Source organism: Argiope bruennichi, chromosome 9, assembly GCF_947563725.1.
Source record: "Argiope bruennichi chromosome 9, qqArgBrue1.1, whole genome shotgun sequence".
Lineage (NCBI taxonomy): Eukaryota > Metazoa > Arthropoda > Arachnida > Araneae > Araneidae > Argiope > Argiope bruennichi.
Genome location: NC_079159.1, coordinates 103,101,683 through 103,118,782, shown reverse-complemented (window position 1 = coordinate 103,118,782; position 17,100 = coordinate 103,101,683). Strand labels below are relative to the sequence as shown.

At 31.2% G+C, this 17,100-nt stretch overlaps 1 protein-coding gene across 1 annotated transcript in view; it reads right to left on the bottom strand.

The window, feature by feature from the left end:
* Positions 1-17,100, bottom strand: part of LOC129985037 (sodium/potassium-transporting ATPase subunit alpha-2-like) — a 217,597-nt gene that overhangs the window by 54,397 nt on the left and 146,100 nt on the right. Inside the window, exons 19-24 of the mRNA XM_056094964.1 lie at positions 14,220-14,420; positions 10,446-10,559; positions 6,606-6,858; positions 3,976-4,247; positions 2,413-2,608; positions 1,171-1,282 (exon numbers count right to left, since the gene is read on the bottom strand). Of these exons, the coding sequence (XP_055950939.1) occupies positions 1,171-1,282; positions 2,413-2,608; positions 3,976-4,247; positions 6,606-6,858; positions 10,446-10,559; positions 14,220-14,420 (1,148 nt within the window). The remainder of the gene's footprint in view (positions 1-1,170; positions 1,283-2,412; positions 2,609-3,975; positions 4,248-6,605; positions 6,859-10,445; positions 10,560-14,219; positions 14,421-17,100) is intronic.

The following is a 17,100-nucleotide window of genomic DNA, read 5'->3' as shown; positions in this document are numbered from 1 at the left end:
TGAAATTTCGTTTTAATTTTTACAAAAGTGAAATTTTTTTTTTTAAATTTACACTTTTTAAAAACTTACTTCTGATCGACGTAAACTATCATAGCTTTCGACAACTCCTTTTATAGATATATTTGATACACATAAACATAATTTTAACTTTTGCACACAAATTTAGATTTTTATATAAGTATGAAAAAACATAATTTCAACTTCTACTCCTTATCCGGAAATTTTTCAAAGTGGATTATATTTGGAGTTATATTTTGGACAAATATCTGGAAACAACTTAAACCAATAAAATTGCTGTTATGTACTTTCGCCATGCTAAGTGCAGTTTAGTCGAATTATGTGTTTAAATACATTTAAAGTTTATGTCAATTATTCGCTTGTGTGAACACAAAAAGAAATTAAATTATTGCTTTAAATGTAGCATTTAAACTTTTAAGAGTAAATTATTCCCATTACGAATTTTAAGAAAGATTGATTTAAAAATAATTTTTTGTTTTCTTACGCGCGCGAGCGCGCACACACACAAGATTCAATATTTAAATCTAATATCTAATTTAATCCTTGCTGGTACATATTAAAATTAATATCTATAGAAAATGAATACATCAGAGAATTTTATTGCTATTTACAAATTAAATGCTATAATATTAAAATAATTCGATGAGAATATTTGTTAACTTGTTTTGAAGTAACGGCTGTACATTCATTTTAAGTAAATAACAGATTATTTCCTAACACAAAAAATAAATTAGTGGCATATTTTCGAGGCGGAAGTTTTGGCTATATTCAGTTGTTATTCTTACATTTTTGCCTTAATCTTTTCCATGCGTAAATAATATTCATAGCCCTGCTACTATTTACTCAATAAGTTTAGAACCCATGGAAAGATTAAAATTCTTCAAAAAGAAAAGATGAATAGGATAAATAACTCACAGTCCATTTCGAAATCTTGTTGCAATATTTTTAACAATACCAAGAACGATACGGATTATTTCCTTATATTTGACCATTTTCAGTGCACGAGTACCTTTGTATTTAAAATAAAACATTTGCTTCAAAAATTCTGCCGGCGGTTTCTTCCTATATTTGTGATAAGTCTTTGTAGTCGCATATTGCAGTTTTTTATTTACCATTACTGAAGGATATAGTCTGCAAAACAACTTACTTTACCTCTTTACGGAAGTGTTTTCCGGATTTTTATAGGGAGATTCCGCACAGTTACTCAAAATGGCTCCTCTAGAAAAATCGGAAAAGGACTTGGCCGACAGGTATTCCGCCTTGACTGAAAAAATGAATAAAGAGATGAGTTTGTGGGCTGCACATACTTAGAACCCATTCATATGCTTAGAAAATAATTGGAATGCATTTTGTTTTTTCGTGCACTAACAGAAAGTATTGTAATCATCAAAATTTTTTAACTCGTATTCTGGATGAATTTCTTTGTTTCAGACCTCCAAACACACAGGCATTATGACTATCTGCCTCTGAACGTGATAACTCAAAAACGGTTTGAGCTACAAGGATAAAATTTGGTATAGGACTTTTTGTAGATATCTAGCAAATTATGAAGGAAATCAACTTTGAAGAAATATTTCTGTCTAATTGTCCGAATATAATTCAACACTGTAACTACAAAAACCAGAAAGCTAGATGAATAAAATTTGTTATACAGATTTAGCATTTAAAGTGTAGATTTATATCAAATTTGGTGTCACAACGGATAAGGAGTAGACTGTCTGTATGTTTGAAATTTTCACAATCATGCCAACGAGATAACGCAAAAATGCAATGACTCAAATAAGGAAATTTAAAATGTAATTTTGAGACTACAATTGCAGCTATGCCTTTAAATTTTGGCTTAAAAAATGTCCAAAATGTACATTCGGCTTTCTGGTATTTAGGTGTTAACCTCATCCCAGAGATTAATCGCCCAAGAGTTATACTAATAGGACTTTGAAATCAAAGTCCAAAGAATATGTATATTTTTTTTATCATAACGAACTTTATTGGTACAAACTAGAGACTGATAGATCTGATGAAATAAAAATATTGGTTACATTTTTATTGTAAAAATAACAATTTTTACAGATTATATTAAAAATTAAAAAGCTATTAATTTTAAAATAAGATAAGGGAAATAAAATTGGCGTCACCAAAAAACTAAATTTTTTTAATGCAATAGCAATATGGGGGTACAAACATACCTACCTATCATAAAACTATCATAATTATGTACTTTTCGCCAATAAATTATCATGTGATTGTACGTTTCTCATTTCTATTCCTCATTACAAAAGCAAAATAATATCTCGTAAGAAGTTAGAGGCAAAATTTGTCGTTATAATTCTTCTTTAAGTAATAGTACACAACAAAATCGAAGAGGGAATATTCCAGGATTTTTCGAATTTTTACCTGGGTCATCCTCGTTTTCAGAGACAGTATATATTTTATCGTCCATCCAAAGATGAGACACTATCATCTCTTTTGTTGTGAGAGACTTGGTTCGCAAGATGACTGTTGAAGTCAAACCAAGGGTATCTAAGGTCATCAAGTTTTTCATGAGACATCGATTTTTTCCAAGTCTCTTCACCATAACAGTTAATATTACCTGGGAAGAAAAGAAAGATTGCTTATTGTGATGTGGAAGTATTCAATTAATTTTAAATAATATTGTTTGTTATAACTTTCTTTTACTTTTATCCAAAATGCATAAAAAAACCTACATAAGAGGCGATTTTAAAATATCTTATAGTAAATGTGCAGTAAAAGAAAATCAGCCCTGATGGGAGACACAGATTTTGAAGATGATTTCTTTTTAACGACGACATTAGCTGGAAATTTCCATTGGAATATACTGTTCAGATCTGTCGTTTTGTTACAGAACAGATATATATATGGATTGCTTTTCTCCTGAGGGCACACTAAAGAAATAAATTTGTGAAAGTGCCACCAATCCCGTCAAACGCTTAGAATCCAGAAAATAATTGCTACTAGCAATATATGTAACATCTCTGAAAGTTTTAGTATTAATATTTCATTCCACATATTTCATTCCACATATTACTTCTAAATATTTATTATTATAGAGGATGGCATTTATGATTACCTATTAAAAAAATTGAATCAGTAAAATGTTTCATTTATTTCAACTAGGTGTGCATTTCTTAAGGATTCGTTGTCTATATTTTCTTTGCGCGTTCGTTTTCATGGGCTATTTTCATCTTGATTGGACAATTGTTGACAAATACGACTAAATAAGAAATTAGAAGTAATTTCAAGAAAAGAGCATTTGACACCAAAATAATTTATGACTTCAGATTTACAGTTTGCGATATAAGTTTCAAGGTGTGGTTTTTTTGTAATTAAAAGGAGTTAAGATACAGGAGAACTATTTCGATACATCTCGTTTTTTTTTAATTGCAGGCAGATGACAAGAACATCATCTGAATCAATACAATCTTTACAGATTTCCTCGCTATGACCAAATTTGAACGTTTGATTTCAGGCAACATATTTCGAACGCACTAGAAAAAAAAGATTCGTTGCCACAAAAACAAAACAAAACACAACGTTTTCTTAACAATTAGGTTTAAATCTGAGATCTTTCAACTCCACAGAGGAAGCTACCACAGACTAGTAAACAAAATATAAACGAAATAAAAGAAACAATTTTATTAGGTATTAGCTTATTGCAGATGTTGAATATATACAAGATAAATAATTAAAAAGATTATTTGTGCTTTAGGGCTAGTTCAATCTTTGATGATGGTAATCAGCTCTCAGTTTGTGAAATAACATTTCTCTAAGTATCTTGACTTCTTGTTTTTAAATGGACTCATATCTGTATGAGTGAAATACTATCTTGGAATTGAATTTTGGAATGAAATTTCTAGAAAAAAAGCAAGCAATCTTATTCATTTTTTTTTAAAAAAAAATTGCTAAGTGGAAATTTTTGTTGAGATTAGAAGAACTTACTCCTATAGTTGGTATCAGTCCTTCGGGTACGTTACTCGCAATTGTTGTGATGGCATTAATTAAAAGATCTGATAAGCTGTATTTGCCGAGTGTCACCCACACACAGAATACTGCAGTGACCAGAGTTACGAAAACAGCAACATATTTATCATAAATCCTTATTTCGTAAGCAAGAGGTGGTTTGATATCGCTGTCCAGAATGACAGTCAGTCTTGCAATTTTTCCAACGACTGTACGATCCCCTGTGGCCACCACGATGCCTCTGCCAAATCCTGTAAAGAAAAATCTATTATTTAAATATATGTATTTGTATCCCAATATTTATTTGCAAAGATTTTCCAATTTTCTAAAGTGATAAGTCATCTGTTGAAACTTCTGTATATTTAAATATAAAATATGAGATATAATTCTATTATATATTATTTGCTATACATTATTCTATTATATATTATTATTATATATATTACACTATATAAAATTACAAACACTCTTTCATACAGGTGTTTGTGTTTTTATTATACTTCTATTTTATTTTTAACATCTTTTTTCTTAATTAATGCACATTTTACAGTGATGAATAAGACATTATTGGGTCATAGATTTTATTGATTTCATATCCACTTCTTATATTCGGTAATGAGAAATATATTAAAATCATACTGGCACGTGGTATTTGGATAGCATTCGTATTGTGTTGTTGTTGCTGTTTCTTATGACACTTGCCACGGACAAGCCCGCTGTTCGAAGACAGCCGATTTAAGCCTAAGGGGAAGCGCCTCTTGTTTTTATCATAGAGCCATCTTGGGCCAAGAGCACGACTTGACTACTCACGCATCACTCATTCGCTTGCACAACCCCTTTTTACAGGAGGGCACATTCACACATCTCACAGATAGAACAGGAAGAACAACCATGCCCAAACCGGGACTCGAACCCGGGACGCCCAGATCACGGGGAAGACGCGCTACCTCTATGCCAGGACGCCGGCTTCGTATTGTGTAAAATGTTTGTTTCTAATACTAGATTTACTTTTGTAATTTTACTGCTTTTATAATTTTTTGTTTGATTTTTTTTCAAATTTTTAAAAATTTATATTAAAAATTTATTTATTTGGATGTTTTTTGAGAGCTCAAGTCAATACTTCATTTTTTCATTTTAATCAAAATTTCAATAAAAATCATAAAGAGTATTTTTATTTAGAATTTTTCTTCACTTATTAATTTTCTTGTTCATAAAATTAATTTTGTTATTATTAAAGGAGAAACATCTTCCCAATAACCCAAGAAGAAACCAGATATCCCAAAAAGGTTTTTTTTCTGGGCTTACAACGTAAAAAAACAACAAAAAAACTCCCAAAGAGCATCTAAGAGAATCGATCATTTATAATAAAAAAAATAACAGTCTGCCCAAATAACGAAGCAACGGTAGCAAAGAATTCGACTGAAATTGCAACCACCCCATCTTCACAGTCCCAACAATTGAAAACAGATATTGGGAAAAGTGAGTGCACTTCAAAAAGCCAATGCCTCTATGTCGTGCAAGGATTTTTCAAAAAAGATTGTATTCTTACAAAACATTCTGTTTATTCCATAAACAAAATCTGGAAATATTGTGATGCAAAACTCTTTTATTTAAAAGGATTAACGTTTCTTTGTTGTCATGAGGGCAGGATTAACTTACCAGAAGTTCTTGTTTGTGCTGAATTTAAAATTTTATTTGTATATAATGCCAGCAAAATAAGAAATTATTTCTAGAGTATTTGTCAATTGAAAAGTTCTTTAGACATGACTTCTGTTTAAGTAAGTTCAATACATGCTCCGGGACGAGATAGGTTTCGTTCTAAATTTCATGTGCAAATGTATCTTATGATAGGTGGCTTCCAAGCACCTGCTGATTATAATTTATAATACGCTGATTTATTTATTATGGATTTTGCAAATGTGCTCTTGGAATAGAAAATAATATCTATATAACAAACGAAGTGACATATCAAAATCTTTTTCACAACTATTCAAATCGATTAAAAAATACTGGGCAAAAGCTATATAAAATTACAAGGCAAAACAAAAAATGCCTATGATCTAAGACAATAGGAAGGGAACTGGATTATGCTTGCCATGTTTGCTCGTAGAAAACTTTATGTGGGTTTTTTAAGATTCATTCAATCTAACATTATTTTTGGAACAGTTACTGAAAACAGTAAAGATTTGTTGGATTGATAAGCTAAAAATAATCTGAAATTGAGATATTTTATACAAAGATATATGGTAAATGTTAGATTCCCATCAGTAAATGTCTAAATACACATTTCGTCGAGTATTTTATTTCATTAATCCAACAAAATCATTTTTCAGCGATAGGGGTGGTGGTGAAAGATCGAACGCACGGAAGTTTCCATACATTTATTGCTCATGAAATATTGATTATATTTAAATATAATACTTCTCTGAATAACAGGATCAATTATTATACCCATGCTCTAGTTTGAATTAATGAAAAGTATTTATACTTTCAATGAATGATTTTACATAAATTTACATCTGGTAATGAAATTGTTGGGATTGCAAGGAATGCTACAAGTTTACAGATCCGATATACAACCTCCGCTACAGACCCCAGAGTGTACTTACCGTCCATGCACTGCGTGCTGAGAAAAGCCATATTCTCCGAACGCAGAATATTCTTATGTTTGGTATGGACATTTCTCGGAACCGGCGTACTGTCATTCGTTATAAAGCGGTTATCCACTGTCATGCTGTGGGCGACCACCAGTCTTATGTCAGCGGGTAACCTCTCACCAGCTTGGATTTCAACCATATCGCCTTTCACCACTTGAGATACAGGAATCAACTGGCGCTCACCATCGCGAATCACACAAGCTTTCTGGAATATATATATATATATATATATATATTGATAATTTAATACAATAATGGACTGATATAATAAATAATAGCTTGTTTATAATTTTGAGCTTCTTTCTGTAGTATTGAATTTCATGAATTAAAATTAATTACTAAATTACTCACTTTTATATACATTGTATATGATGTTTCCAATTCTGGATGTGCGCAGTTTCTTTTATTACTTTCTCGAATACGTAGCACAGAGAAAGTGTAGTAAACGTCAAATGATTAGAACTCGAAATTTTGATCAATCTGCACGTTTTAAAACTTCCCGAGCTCGAAAAACACATTTTTTAAAAATATCCGCCTGTCTGTCTGTCTGTGACAAAGACAATTCAGAAACGTTTCGAGTTAGACGCATGAAATCTGATACACTGTCTTTTACACCAAATTTGCATATTTTTCTCAAATTTCGAGCAAAATTGTCTGTCCGGCTGTTCGAATATAAGTTCACAGGATTACTGTAACTATAAAAGGAAGAGAGCTAGATAGGTAAGATTCAGTACACAGACTTTTATAGAGCAGACATTTGTCAAAGTGTGAGTCAAATCCAACAACAAGTAGATTGTTTGTCGGTCTGGACTTTAAGAAATAATCAAATGCGATAATTAAAAAACGCAATGACTTAAATATATCAAATTTTATATGGAAATTTATGACTACAAGTACAGATTTGTGTCAAATTTTTGTTTCAATCAGTGGAGAAAAACATGTCTAAAATAGACGTTTCATTTTCGGATATTATTAACCGCATTCCAGTAAATTAATCGCCAAATAACTCGCCAAGGATGATACGATAGATTAAGTAAAAATGTTACATTCACGCCAAAACGTAATATTTCGTAACTGTTGTACACCAGTGCCATTTTAGTTGTTGTCTGGCATGAGTTTATTAGAGAGAATACGAGAAAGTTTCGGAGAGAGCACTTCCACTGGTTCAATTTGAAATCTATAAAGATCCTTTTTGATGTACTTATATCGAATACCATTTATGTGTGACTTGATCTGAATTGTATACCTATATATCGAAAACGCTAACGTATGTGGCACATAAATCTCGTTTATTACTTAATGTCGAATGGCAACGGCCAATTATAAACAATCAAATTAATTTCAGGCTGATTCACTGAATGTTTTTATAGCCGCATAGAACCAACTCTTCTTTTAGCTAATTAATGGAGCTGAAAAATATCAAAACAAATTTTCTGGGAATGATCCACCATGCCATCGAAAAGTACATTCAGAAGGAAGAAGAAATAAAAGAAATAGGTTTCAAAGAGAAAATTTAATCGAGTGGAAATATAGCCTTAACCATCTCCAGCTAGTTAATCGTTATGATTTGTTTACTGAAATTGGTATTCAAATGTTTCAAAACAATTCTCTTACAAAATTAGTCTTTTGTATAAATTTCTAAAATAATTTCTAAACTTAAATAAGAGAATTAAATCTTCAAAATGTTTAACTAGTTTTTATAAGGGTAAAGACATTTCAAATCTTTGATGCATTAGAATAGTATAAAAAAGAAAGTGCATAGAGAAAATGTTCGAACTCAAAATGATTTTTTAATGCTGTGAAATTGGTTACTACATAAATTTATATTAATCTTCAATTGAATAAATGATAGATGAAAAATAAATTTAGGAATTTTTGTTTATCAAGAATTTATTAAGAAAGAAGACTTTATTTTAATCACTGTGGTTGATTCCATTTTCCTATTAAACGAACAACCTGTCAGTAGACGTCAGGCATCTGATACGTAGAGAACAACCACATCTTAACCAGAAATCGAACGCTGGTTCCCTACTGTGAAAGCGCCGTGCTGTCTAAATGTAATTAATATTTACACGACGTTAAGAAAGAAATAAAAATTAGTTAAAGTTAGAAATAAAAATAGTTTATTGTGTAAACTTTATATTATAACTTTTAATATTACATTTTCAGGCAGTGCAAAAAAAAAAAAAAAAAAAAAAAAAAAAACCAGTGAGTTTGATGTTTATCTGTGAAAATTTTGGGTTTTTAAAACTATTAAAATACAAACGCAAAAAATGAGTTCATGTATAGTAAAATCTCGATTAACTGATTATTCCCTGAATCTTACTCTTATTATGAAATATTCGATAAACGAAACAATTTTTTTTTATAGAAATGGAATAACTGTAAAATAGGACACTGTCTTCCAGGCATGAGATATTCCAAAAAAAAAAAAAATATTCAACCAAATTTATAATAAATTAATTTACTATTTATAATGTATACTTTTTTACCAGAAAATTCTTTAATGAACAATGCTTTAACTACTCTTCAAAATGGTGCAAAAATTAGACACACCATTATGGATTTGTTGCTTGCATAACTGCTGCCTTATAAAGCAATACTTATCAATGTTTGATGCAATAATTTCCCATGCTTTCATTTTCTCCCTTGTTTCACTTCTTTCTTTCGCCACAGAATATCCCCGAACTTGGAATCTCTAAGAATCCCTGTCCGTTGAAAGGATATACGTGGGAGTATGTATTAAGAAAAAAAATTTTTTTTTTAGTTTACATATACAATACACATAAAAAGTAACTATATACAATATTATAATGATGAAGGAGGTGTTCGGTGGGGAGAATGAGTAGATGAAATCTATTGAAGTTAATATATTCTGGAGAAGAGCTTGGTTGAGAAATGAAATGAAAATTTATACTGGGTTTGGGTCTGAAGAAATCAATTCCTCGTTCTCTTGTAGGAACCGCACAAGATTTTTAATTTTGACCTTGGACATCTTGTTTCTCATAACGTTGGTCCACCAGATATTTTCTAGGTCGTGGGTGGATTTTTTGAGATGAAAAGATGTGGTGAGAGGACAGCTAGTGGCATAATGAAGGGGATCGCCTACTTCGCCGCAGCCACATTGATCCGATCCTTTAATATGGAATCTCTTGAAATATGAAGGGAAATGGTCAAGCCTATTCCAAGATGATGGGTTAAAGGACACTTTCGAGATGATTTGATAGATGTTTCTGCCAGTTGAGCCATTGTCCCATTCTTTTCACTAGAAAATTGTTGTTTTGCTCTATTATTTCCTCCTTTCCCGGTCAAATCTTTTTCGTAGCTTTTTGCTGCAACTCCATACGTTCTTCGGTAGTCCTAGCTACGTTCTACCGCCAGCTCATCCATTTCATTGATCTTCGCCTCTGAATCTATAATCTTGGCCAGAGACACCATCTCGACGATTAAGTTCCTCAAGCTCTTCCTCACACCCCTCAGATTTGCATTCGACAAATTCAGTCAAAACGTTTTCCATATCGATGTACACGTTCTTTTTAAACAAGCACTCAAAACAGACCGATCCAGCATGTGATGTAACGGTGCCTCCTCATCATTCGTTTTGCAAAACATTGCTCTCTAAGCGAGTCACTCTTTTTATGTTTTGTTTAGTTTTTAAAGCAAATTACTCGCTATAATAGGTATTTGAGCTTTAGGGAAGTTTTAATTGTACTTGAAATTATTGCTTTTGTTACGTAAGATTACAAATGAAGGTTAATGTTCTAATTTAGATAATTTTGAATGCTTTCTTACCTTCGGCCACATGATTTGGAACTTTTCGAAAGTTTTCGTTTGCGATTTGTGTTGATACATAAAACATATTGCATTGATAAAAGATATAAAGAACAGAATGAAGCCAGAATAGACCTGAAATGAGAAATACAAGCAAATACTCTCGATTAAAAATTATAAAATAAGTAGAACATTGAAAGAGTTTACTAAGACTTATCTGATGGTCAGAAACAAATGAGATATTTTTTAAATATCAAAAATTGTACGTAAATAATTTGAAAGCTATTAAAACTACTCTACACTATGGCAAGCGATAAACATATAAAATCAAATGCCTGCTCATTTAGTTGCTTTGAATCTTGTACCATTCCACACTTTAACATAAAATTGAAAGACATTTCTCATACACATTCCTTAGCACCTAGAAGGATTAAATTCCCCATTGAAAAATTTCTATGGCCCTTGCCAGGGTAGAAGGGCTTATGCTTTTCCGCCATAACTTTGAAACACATTATTGAATAAATATTACTTTTATACCATTTTAAAATTTATAAATCAACTTTTTAATGAAATAAATTTCATTTTCGTACAACTGTATCTCTAATTTTAAGGATTTTTAAAAATTATTAATTTAATTATTATCATTTAAAAATTTTTTATTTAAATTATTTAAAATTTATTGATTTTCTTTTCCATCGAAATATTAAGTCTACGGTACTCTTTAATCACATTTCTAACTCACGTGCTTTTACCAAAAACTCATTTCTTAGTATCTTTTACTATACGAATGCGATAATTTATCTTCGAATGCAGTTTTTAAAAAATGATAGCGATTTCTTTGATTGTCTGCCTTCATTTTGTGCAATGCTTTAGCACATTCCAATTTTTAGTATCTCAATAGACATATCATTTGTCTTTTTTCATGGTGGCTTTTTCAGTTTGTGTTCAAAGAATAACATTTTATTTGACTTGATAAATTTCATAGTTTTTATCGAATTATTATATATTTTATTGCTCATACTTCAAAGTCTTCATTTGTTGAGGATTGTGACGTGCGAGGATAGAACCTGGGACCTTGTGGTTCGCAGCCGAGTAACATGACCACAATACAAAAGCAATTGTTCGTGTAGCGTATCTGTTAACTGGATTATAAGCTTTCACTACATATTAAAGAGATAACGGACATTTTGTTCTAGCTTTGACAAACTACAGATTTTTGGCCTTCTTTTAACTTTACGTCGTTTACTTTAACGTCGTTTCTACAGTTCAAGTATCCCCCCCATTAACCATTATTTATCTCAACCTTATCTGAATCTTGTAAGTATTGGAATTCTATTATAAGTAATAATTAATATTAAGAGATCTATTTGAATTATTAAATTAATTACTAAACTAACTATACATCAAAGAAATATTAAGTAATTAAGACCAAATAAGCTTTTAGGTTGTCATCTTTTAAAATCGATATTTTCTTAAGTTTTATCTTATAGATTTACCAAATGCAAGGAAAAAAAATAGAAGAAATCAAGAAATTAGATGCAAGTTAAAAAAAACACACACAGTTTTTAACTATTTTGGAAATGTTTTTTATAGAAATTCCGTAACGTATACAGCAAATTGATGCGTTTTTACTTATAAATAAACAGGTTTTTTTTTTTATGAGTGTTTATTTTTTGCTAGTCAAATTACAAAATTTATAATTTTTTTTTTTGGAATTCTTGGTCGGCTAAATTATATATATGCACAAAAAGTTGTATTACAGTATAATTATTTTCAAATTATGTTTTGTTTTGAAAATATTTGATATTTTTAAAAAAAGGATATCGTTATAAAATGATCAATAAAATCATTTTAATAAAAAACTAAAGGCTGAGTAAGTAGCAGATATCTACTATATACCTCTAAATTACATATTTATGTACGGTAGTTTATTATAATATATAAATTAAATCAAGAATAGAATGCACTAAATAAGACAATTCTATTCTGTTCAACTTACAGACGAATTTCAAATTTATCTGCTTATTGTAATGAAACAAAATACAGAATACACATTTTCTGCTGCACATAATATTGACTTATATATACAGGGTGTTGCCGAATTCGACCGACAAACTCAGAGAGGTGATAGTAAGCATCAAGAGGATAAAAATTCACCATACAACATAGGGTCCCAAACGACGTTTAGTAGGTGAAAATTGCCAAAATATAAAAAGTCAAAAAATTTTGGGAAACTGTAAAAAAAATTAATAAAAAAATAACAAATAATATTTCAATTATGAATTATTTTGCGTGAAAGCACATTATTAAAAGTTTTTTTTTTTTTTTTCATGCAGGTAACATGTTAATTTGATGTCCAGGGGATAGTAAACTACTGAAAACGAAAAAGTAGTTTAAACCTCTTATTTTGTAAGAATATTAAAACTTGAAGAAAAATAAAAGATTGAAAATGTAAGGAATTTTATATTCTTTAATTTGGTATAAGCGTGCAGTGTGAAAACGGAGGAGTTTTTAAGACATTCAAGAAAAACTAAAATGAGGCACCAGGAAACATCGCTGCAACAGAATGAAGCTAATAATGTTTTTGATGTAAAATGGTATATGTAAAATTCCAAAATCTCCAAATGGGGATCATGGCAGTTAAAATTTTAAACTGTTGAATTACAATAGCTTATTAGAACATTGCTTGTTTTTCATGCGAAATGATGAATGTTTTCTTCTGGATAAGTCATACATATCCTTTAAATATTAATGACTATTTTGTTTCCTAGAGATAATAAGTTATATAAAAACGAAGAAAGCGAACATTATCTCAACTCGAACACAAAATATACCCATTTTTTCTATTAACGATTTACAGTCATGCTGTATAACGACTAGCAAACAACGTGTATACGCTGTAAAGGATTTCAATTAAAACAAGCATAATTATTAGTGTATTTAGAGTTAGCGTAAGTTTTAACGTAGGAACCTACTTAACACTTTACCGACCGGCCGTCGATTAATCGACGTTTTGTTCTCAGCGCTTACCAACCGGCCGTCGATTAATCGACGTTTTGTTCTCAGCGCTTACCAACCGGCCGTCGATTAATCGACGTTTTGTTCTCAGCGCTTACCAACCGGTCGTCGATTATTCGACGTTTGCTCCCCAGCGCTTACCGACCGGTCGTCGATTAATCGACTTTTGACCGATCTGTGGTGACTACGTTTTCCACCAATTCAGCATGCCCTGAAAAAAATTCAGCTGTCGTTTTCTCGAGTGCAGCTGGGTGCAGCTGAGCGGGCGGTGAAATGGCATAGTATGTTCGAACCGCTACCGGTCGGTAAAGTGTTAATATTAAGTGGAGAGTAGCGCTGTAAGGGAGAAACTCAGAGATTGTACTTGTCGGAAATTAAACAAGCCTTTGAAGATTAAAAATAAATTGGACAATTTGTTTTGTTGCATTAACGAAATGAGCTCGCAATTTTCCAATGTTAAGGCTTGTATTGTGGAAACTTCAAAACAATTCGAATTCCGGACTGCTCATTTAACTCACTGACTTTGGTAATCGATAGGAACAAGAGAAAATCATTTAATAATTTCTAGACATTAGTCTAAAAGCATGGTTAATTTTTGTTTTATTTCATTTGCTGCAATTACTAAAGTTTCTCTTGTGGCGTTTTAAAATTAGTATTATTATTATTATTGCAGTTATACCTTGAAGTTACTTCTCTATTAATTTCTCATAATCAACATACTAATGAATTAATATATTAATTTCAATTTCAATATGATGATGAATAATTTTCACTTACGTAATCTAACTCTTGCCAGTTATAATGCTCGTATACTTGCAGGCCGTATGCAGCAAAAGCCAGCATACCACCGAAGAGCAACATAACCGTGAAAGGTCCGAACATGCGGCGCATTCCTCGGAATGTCCTTCCACGACGAATGCTAATCACATTCGGGCCATCTTTTTCTAAAACTGCTCGTGCCTGTGTACTGTTTAAACCCTGGCAAAGAAAGCAAGCGAAACATTACTATGTCCTTTCATTAACTGTGAAAGAAAGAATCGAACACAAAATAGATATCTAGAAATTGTGCTTGTCTAGAAGGGATATCATTGTGCTAATTTCTTAAATACTTGACTGCCGTGGGGATCACCGGTGACCGAAGGGCCCATATGAATCGCATAGTAAGAAATTCAGCACGGCAGCCAATGTGTTAAATATAATTTAATGTCTCTTGGCTTTGTTCAACAATGTGCGATTCTCTCTCTAGCTAATCCTTGTTTCCTTGTGAAGGAATTTTTCTGTACACAGTACTCACGACCATTCAGATCCAAACTAATCACAAAATCGAATTGAAACAAATATTTTTACACTAACAGAAAAAATATATAATGTTAAACACAAAATGCTGGAAAAAAATATTAACAATAACCTTCAATTGGTTCGCGAAATAAAAACACGGTGAATGAGAATTAATATAAAATAATATAATGTAAGACCTCAGCTAATTACCCTTTGCTACAACCTAGAATAAAAATTATAATCAAAATGCATACATTACGATCATATAAGTAATTTTTATTTCATGAAAAAAATTAGTTATGGTAATTAGTAAGATTTATGAGAAACCGATAAATCAATCAATTTAAACATTTATATTTATAAAACACTAGCGTGAGTGACACAGAAATCTTTGTTACTGCTTATTGTCGAATGACAATGGTCAAATGTAAACAAACCGCCCTACAAGTGTTTCAAACTGCTTAACGGACCGTTTTTACAGCTGCATTTAATTTAACGTTTCATTTAATTAATAAATAGAGTTGTAAAATATTAATACAAACTAAATGATCATCTGCAAATACTTGATAGCGATTTTCGAACTATTCATCAAACATTGAAACTCAAAAAAACTACTTAAAATTTCATAGTTTAAATATTAAAAAAATATTCCCATCTAAAAAATTATTTCAGAAAATTGTATGTACCAATTTCCCCTCCCCTCCCACCCCCTTTTTCTTGTAAAGTGAAATTCCTATCTGAAGAATATTTTAGTAAATTATATGCATTCATTTTTTTTCTTTTTATATGTCAAAAGTACAGTTTTTATTTTAAAATTTGATTTTTAATAAAACGTATATAATATGCACATGAGATTTACTGGTGCTTTTTATAACTTCTAATTAAATTAATATGACAGATAAAAATGATAATGATCGCCAAATTAAAGCATTCTCTTCCGGCATTTTCTTCATGTATCTCGTCTAAGCTCTCAACCATATTATACTGCATTATCTCACCATTCAATGCACTAGGAGAATTCATCTCAGTGTCTCAGTCAGAGCGGGAAAGGTGAATTGATGGCAACATGGAAAGCTATAGTCTTATATCAGTGGTTCTTAACCTTTTTAAGCCGTGACCCAAATTACCCGATGTATTTAGATTATTTATTTCAAATAAAATATCTGACAAATAAGCAACTTGAGTAATCCACTTCAACTCGGAGAATTTAGATGCTAATGGGTGTTTCTTTTCTCTCAAAAATAATTCGACTTCTGTCCGTAATGATAATACTCTTTGAACAACTTTGCCCCGGGACAGCCATCTAACTTCAGAATAATATAATAAATGTTCGTATTCTGTACCAAATTCGAAACACAGTTCGCGGAAAATTCTACAGTTAAGAGCTCTTGATTTGATAAAATTGACTACCGCAACAATTTCATCCAAAACGATACATAATTCGGGTGATAATTTTTTGAAGCAAGATTTTGTCTATGTAACAAACAATGAATCTATATAATTTGTGGATTCATTTGTTTTGCTCTTGTCGAAAATCCCTTTTTAGATGCTGTCATGACAGCTGCACCGTCGGTGCAAATACTGAAACACTAATTCCAATTTAATCCTTCTTCTTTAAAAAACGAATCGACCATAAGAAAAATATCTTCACCTCTAGTTGTTGTTGACATTGGTTTGCAAAATAAAGTGTCCTCCTGTATATCTGTTAAACCTGGATACCGCACGTAAACCATGAGTTGAGCATCTTTACTTACATCTGTCGTTTCATCCAGTTGAATACTAAATAAACCAGCAATTTTTATAGCAGAAATAAGTTGATTCTTAATATCAAATGACATATCATTAATTCGTAAACGAATTGTATCATTTGATAATGGTATCTTTTGTAATTTCTTTGAACTTTCATCTCCGCACATTATACGTGCCATGTCAATGGCAGCAGGTTTTATAAGTTTTTCAGCAATATTATAGGGTTTCTTTTGTCTTGCAATATGCCAAGCCACATGAAAAGAAGCAAGTGTAGCTTGTTTGGCAGAATTTATAAAACCACTACTACTTGGTGCATCCAAACGCTGTCTTTTTAAATGGGCTCCTTTTCTTTCGAAAAAAGTACGATCTTTTCCCTCAAAGGAAAATTTTTTATGTTTTGCATCAAAATGTCTTTTAAGTTTGTTCGGTTTCATCGATTCATTACTTAATATTTCACTGCACAACACGCATTGCGGCTTGTTCACTCCTCGATCATAAATGCAAGTAAAACCTATTTCTAAAAATGCTTCCTTGCATTCACGTTCCTTGTATTCAAGTCGTCATTTCTAAAATGTCTGAAATTTGGTGTATTACTAACTTTTTTGGTTCGACTCAGCGCGACCCAAGAAAT